The 6,172-nt window shown below is 46.3% G+C and overlaps 1 protein-coding gene across 2 annotated transcripts; it reads right to left on the minus strand.

The window, feature by feature from the left end:
- Positions 1–569: 569 nt before the first annotated feature.
- Positions 570–2,952, minus strand: LOC103626463 (GDSL esterase/lipase At1g71691). 2 transcript variants are annotated; one of them, XM_008646870.2, is made up of 4 exons: positions 2,510–2,952; positions 2,275–2,411; positions 1,553–1,819; positions 570–1,311 (listed from the first exon to the last, which is right to left on the minus strand). In XM_008646870.2, the coding sequence occupies exons 1-4, from the start codon at positions 2,775–2,777 to the stop codon at positions 835–837; spliced, it is 1,149 nt and encodes a 382-aa protein (XP_008645092.1). In that variant the 5' UTR covers positions 2,778–2,952; the 3' UTR covers positions 570–834. The 2 variants fall into 2 exon arrangements, with proteins under 2 accessions (XP_008645092.1, XP_008645093.1); XM_008646871.2 differs by having other exon boundaries at positions 2,281–2,411; positions 2,510–2,945.
- Positions 2,953–6,172: the final 3,220 nt, after the last annotated feature.

Genomic DNA, 6,172 nt, shown 5'->3' on the forward strand with positions numbered 1-6,172 from the left:
CGCGAAAAGTGTCGCGACTTGCGACGGGCGGGTGGAGTGGGCTGAGTCCTCTCCTTAAATAATTTTTTTGCTGTTTTTAAAATCCGTTTAATGTTTCTGAAAATAATTTTTACTAGCGGATTTATTACGTCGACCGCTAGTGAAAATCGATTTCCACTTGCGATTTTCTTAACTCAACTGCCACTAGAAATCGGTTTTCACGGGTGGTCCTCAGTTACTCGCCTGTAAAAATGATGATTTTTAGTGGTCCCTAGTATCGACGGTTCTAAGAAACGTCAGTAAAAATAGGTTTGCAACCGTCACTATAGAGCTTCTTTGTACTAGTGACAAACCCTCGTGTCCTAAGTTCTTCGTCCGAGTCCCAACGATTCACCATTCAGAGTGAGTCCGCACTAGCACCCCTACCGAACATAAATCTTACTGCCTCCTAGTTTCCGAAACCATGACAACTAAATTAGGGCATGTACGACCCTAAGACTCCGACTTGTTTTTAAAGTACAAGATACATCCAAGAGACTGAATAATACAACCATAAGCATTTAAATCATAAATACAATCAAGACACAATATCTAGAAAGTCGTGTAGAAACGGGCTCTTCGTGAAGAGCTCGTCTCTTGATTTTTTTTTCACTTAGCCTAATAAAGACTCCTCGTTTAATTAGGTTGTACATGCCTTATTGAGTGTACAAAACTCTTCACATACTTATTAAGTCAATAAATTATTCCGGCCTTGATTCAATCCACTCATTTAATTATTTTCTGAAGGGAAATTGCAACGAACAAAAAAATATAGCGACGATTATTATGTGAGCATGTACAACAAACAGAAATACATTATTTGATTACTATCTTGTCAGCCAGCTGCTTGAAGCTGATGGGCGCGGTGAACTCCTTGGGGCCGTCGTAGTACGCCTGGGCGCTGAGCATGGCGGCGCGCTGGGAAGGGTGCACGCGGTCCCAGAAGAGGAAGCGGTCGCGGTCGGCGCAGAGCTGGGCGCCGGGCAGGCAGTCCTTCTCCGCGCCGAGGCTGCCGCCGCCGCAGCACGCGCTGTCCTGGCTAACGAACCCCAGCGCCAGCGGGTCGGTGCGCGCGGCGAAGCCGAAGGAGTCGGCGACGGAGTAGGCGAGCCCCGGCAGCCTCGCGGCGAGCCCGGCCAGGAGGGAGTCGAGGAAGCCGTCGAAGGCCGCGGCCAGCTGGTTCATGGCGTCGGCGCACCCGCCGGTGGCGTTGAGCACGCGCACGGCCGGCACGCAGCCGACAGGCCCCACGTTGATGATGCCGAATTTCCTGGCGCCCAGCTTGTACAGCTCCTGCGTGCGCAACGCAAGAATCACCGGCCATTAGATTAATTGCCCATTAATTAATACTGTAGGGAATAGTAAAAATCATAAGGTTGGAACCAAATCTGTACTATACTAGTATTATATCTGCTGATCAATTCCTTATGCCTCTGCAGGCTTACAGTTGGCAACATGGCATGCATGAATATAACATAATTGAGCTTGGTAAAAAAATACCAGTGCGCGCGTAGCACATGGATGCATGACGTACCGTGATGGCGGCTGCGTAGTTGGATACGAGGCTGCCGTAGAAGGCGGCGACGACGTCGCTCTGGGTGCCCACGCCCACCGCCGTGCTGTTCCCTTTGGCCTGCGCCGTGGCGAAGGCGAAGAAGTCGTTGCTGCCGACGCCGACGAGGAAGAAGGACCTGGAGAGGAGCTCGGCCACCGCGCGCGCGCCCACCTTGGCCTCCATGGCGGCCCTGGTGGCGGCGAAGAGCCGCACCTGCTGCGACAGCGGGAGGTTGCCTCCGGCGTTCTGGCACATGCATGCATGCATGCATAGGGTACTTTATTAACTATTATCGTTATAATTAATCGCGTGGCTCATGCATGCTGCTTTTTTTAAGAGGTTTTCCAAGCTGTCGGTGCGCGATCTAGATGAATGATGATCCCTCGTAAGTCGTGACAGCTGGGATCTGCACGGGTTTCTGCTAGGCGTTTGGAGTGCGTGCAGGAGGTCAACGCATTCACCGGCCTGGCTTCACTTATAGGGTGTTTGGTTTGAGAGATGAGCTAGTCCATCATCTTCTCACTACTCACTATTTTTGTTTGGTTTGTGGAATAAAATGAGTTGATCCATCACCACCTCATTCCTCATAGTTAGTTAGTTAGTACTAATATGAGAAATGAGGTCATCCCACCAAATTTAAGGAATAAACTCATGATACACAACCTCAATTTGGATGTAGTAATTCCTTAAACCAAACACACCCTTACAGTGGAGTCGAGGATGCCAGCTCCTGCCGATGCGTAGCTCACTCCTCTGGTGATGGCGCTCGGGATCAGGTAATTGCGCGCTTTCAGCACCAGATAAGCCAGGGGGCTCTTCTCGAACCCTAGATGCTTCGCTGCACATGAATATATATATCCATAGATTAGAGGTTACTAATTATACAAATTAAATAAGCTAAAACATTCATAATATATAGATGATATATATAGTTACCAACGAAGTCGGCGACGTTGTAGCCATTGCTGAACCTCCCGGTGGGCTTGCCGGAGCCGGGCAGGTCGATGCCGTAGTAGGGCTTGTTGGCCCGGGGGACCTGCTTCCCTTGCAAGTGGTTGTTGTTGCCCACGTCCAGGGTGGAGTCCCCGAACACGTACATCGCCGGCACCCGCCGCCGCTCTACGGCGGCGGCGCTGAGCACCAGCATGCTGCCGGTAAGAACAACAAGAGCCTTCATGAGAAGCAGCCCGTCGTACCACCCCATGGTACAGTACGTACAGCCGTCCACCGATATGATTCTTCCTACGACAAAGTGGTCGTTGGTTCTGATGATCTGAGCGAGAGGTCAGTTGCTGTGACTGGTTAATTGCTGGTACATACTTAGTACGATGGCTGATGAGGGGCCGGCCGGGGAGCTATTTATAAGCACTCTCGATCAGAGGCTAGCTAGCCTGTGCGACTGCGAAGCAACGAGTTTAACGGCCGTGTGTACATGTGTGTCGGCCAAATTTTAATGGCGCGCGTGAAAGTGAATTTGAATATGATCGATCGAATAATGATCGAGCGAGCACGTTGTGTTGTGGCTAGCTAGTCAAAAAGCGCATCTGCTGGTAGAGCTCTCCATCTGTCTGACATGTGTGGTGTACGAGTAACGAACCATACAATAATAGTACACAGAACCACAGCAACTTGTTTGGTTTTGCATCGCTTTATTTGGCGCTGCGTACGTGCATCTGTTAACGCTTCTGCTAACCCGTACCCTGGCCTCTAGAAAGCTTTTCCTCTTATCCTTGATTTATTTATATATATGCATCCACAAGTTGATATCGATGCTAATGGTATTATAATGACACACACTAGCTCACACACACACACAAAAAAAGAGAGAGGTAGTGGTAGTTGGTGCACACACGCTTCTTGGAATATTTGGTGCAGTAGTGTAACGAGAGCATGCATAGTTGACCACTCTCGGAACATGCAACCACGGTGGCCTGCCAATTGTTTACTTGTTTTTAGTGGTTGCATGCAACGCAACAAAAGTGAACATGCATGAAGCTATAGATGTTCAAAAGGCACCTAGCCCATTAGCTCGACACGAAGCCCGGTTTTTAGCCCAACACTAGTTCGGTTCGACACAGATATATGCGGGCTCGGCTCTAGTCCGACCCAAAATGCGTGTCGTGCTCAGCAGCCTTCTAGCCCCGCTGGGCTGGCCCGAGCACGGCCTAGTGGCTAACGAGCTTGGAAACTGACCCGCTACAAATTCCAAAGGCAGAACGGCCCAACGCCCAGGCAGCCCACCCCACTCCCCGCACTATGCTAATTAACCTTAAGGTGCCCACGACTAACCCTAACTTGCCTCTCTCAATCTCACATTCTCACGCCTCTCGCCCTCTTGGTCTCTCCGCTCTCGTCGTCTCTGGAATGTGCGACGGCTAATGGTGCAAGTGCGCCATTCCTCCGCCCTCCGTTGACCGCTGACCGATGCTGCGATGCCTCCATCGACCTGTCCTCCTCCTCCCTCTCGATCCCGATACATGGTACCTCTACATTGGAGGCGACGTCACCGAGTCCCGACTTACTGGTGCTCGGGCTCGGGCTCCTCCTGTCCTCCCCCTCTCTACCTTGACCTCAAAGGCGTCGACGCAGTTGGACCGGTGCTCCGGATCTGCTCCTCATCGGTGAAGGTAAGGTAACCCTAACTTATCTTGGTTATTCGGATCTGGTCTAATTTGCTCCTGATCTACTTATTCCCTTGCAAGTGTCCGTCATGTGTTGTCTTGATCCGTGAGGAACCAGTGCGCGCCAGCTCCATCTCCACGGCAAGTCGGTGACGAACCAGTGCTCCGGATCTATTGCTAACGACGACATCATCTCTGCATCTGACACAGAGGTAACTAGGGGTGAAAATGGGTCGGGTATACCCATCGGGTACCGGATACGAATAGTGCAAATACCCATTTTTTCGGATACAGATTCAGTATTTTTATATTTGGGACAGATACGGTTAATACCCGGATAGTGCAGCTTCGAATTCGGGTCGGATATGGAGCGAGGACTACCCGGTAAATACCCAGGTATTCGGGTCGGATACGGGTAACCGGAATTCGGGTACCCATTTTTTATTTTTCTGCATAATATAGTTATAAAATCATAACTTTTACGTTTGAAATCAGATGTAGATAAAGTTTATATGAAAATTGTAGAGCTCGAAGAGATCTATAACTTTGTAGTGCATCTATTTTTTGTTTAAACACATCTTTCGACCAAAATCATTGAAATAATATCCAAATTTATATCAAATTAATAGACTTTATCATTTTTATGTGGGGGCTTAAGGTTATCTTCATGTGGGAACTTAATGTTATCTTTTTGTAGACTATTTATTAGTATTGGTAACTTATTTGTAATTTTCGGTCAACGCTACAATATTTTATGGATTTAATTATATTTTGAAGATTTTCTACCACCAGAAATTAATAATACATAAATAGCCTTAAAAATCGTGAAATTTTACAGAGGCACAACATATGTCCATATATAACCATAAAAATGTTTGGATCATAAGATCTATAAGATATCCGTGTTTTTTCCATTTCACTTTCACTTATTTGTATGAGTTACATGTGAAATCACTGTAAGTCCAAGTTTCAACATAATCAGTACTTTACTTTATCATTTTCATATGAGGACTTTAGTTATCTCCGTATAAAAGGTTTATTAGTTTTTGTAACTTATTTACATTTTTTAGTGAAATTAGAATATTTTATAAACTTTTAATATTGTGGTGTTGGTTCCACAGTGTTCTTGTGATTGGTAACTTTGAACTGCATGATGTCAATTTTATCGGTTTCCTTTCCTACATTTGATCTATCATATACATGACTATGTATTGCTTAATTTATATGTTTGTTGGATGGTTGGACAATTAATATTATTGGGACAAACTAACCGACAACTATCCGGTACCTACCCGAGTACTATTCGTTATCCGTTTCTTACCTGCCCGGATTATTACCCGGTCTCGTCCTGTATCCGTCCCGAATCTTAACTACTCGTATCCAGTCCTGTATTCGAGAGAAATACATTAGGGTAGGATACATGATGACACTGTATCCGTCCTGTTTCATCCCTAGAGGTAACTCGATCTGCTCTGTTGTGAGCTACTTGTGCTTGTTGTGTGATGAACTGGTGTTTCTTAGAAACCCTAACTTATTCCGGATGTCCAGATCTGGTCTAATTTGCTCCTAATGTGCTTATTCCCTTGCAAGTCTCCCCCTTGAGTTGTCTTGACCCGTGAGGAACCAGTGCTCCGGATCTACTGCTAACAACAACGACTTCTTCGATACGATGCAGAGGTAATATGATCTGCTTATTGTGTGATGCAGAGATAATATGATCTGCTTGTTGTGTGATCTGTGTAGTGTAGTTATTTATGTGATTAGTGGCGATATCTGATCTGTGATCTGTGTAGTAGTGATCATGTTTATATTTGTTTGTTACCTTGCTTGATGTGTGAAGTAGTGATAACTGATAAAGTCATGTTTATTCTCCCAGATGCACTAAGGTTTAATTGTGTTAGCTTTTAAATTGTTGACATCTCTCTGTAACTGTTTGTTACCTTGCTTGTTGTCTGAAGAAGTGATAAATTACTATTTA

This window comes from Zea mays, chromosome 5 (assembly GCF_902167145.1).
Source record: "Zea mays cultivar B73 chromosome 5, Zm-B73-REFERENCE-NAM-5.0, whole genome shotgun sequence".
Lineage (NCBI taxonomy): Eukaryota > Viridiplantae > Streptophyta > Magnoliopsida > Poales > Poaceae > Zea > Zea mays.

Coding starts and splice junctions, on each gene's coding strand:
- LOC103626463 (XM_008646870.2), bottom strand. CDS start 2,777: ATGGGGTGGTACGACGGGCTGCTTCTCATGAAGGCTCTTGTTGTTCTT. Junction 2,412..2,509: donor CAACGTCGCCGACTTCGTTG/GTAACTATATAT, acceptor ATTCATGTGCAG/CGAAGCATCTAGGGTTCGAG. Junction 1,312..1,552: donor ACTACGCAGCCGCCATCACG/GTACGTCATGCA, acceptor TTGCGCACGCAG/GAGCTGTACAAGCTGGGCGC.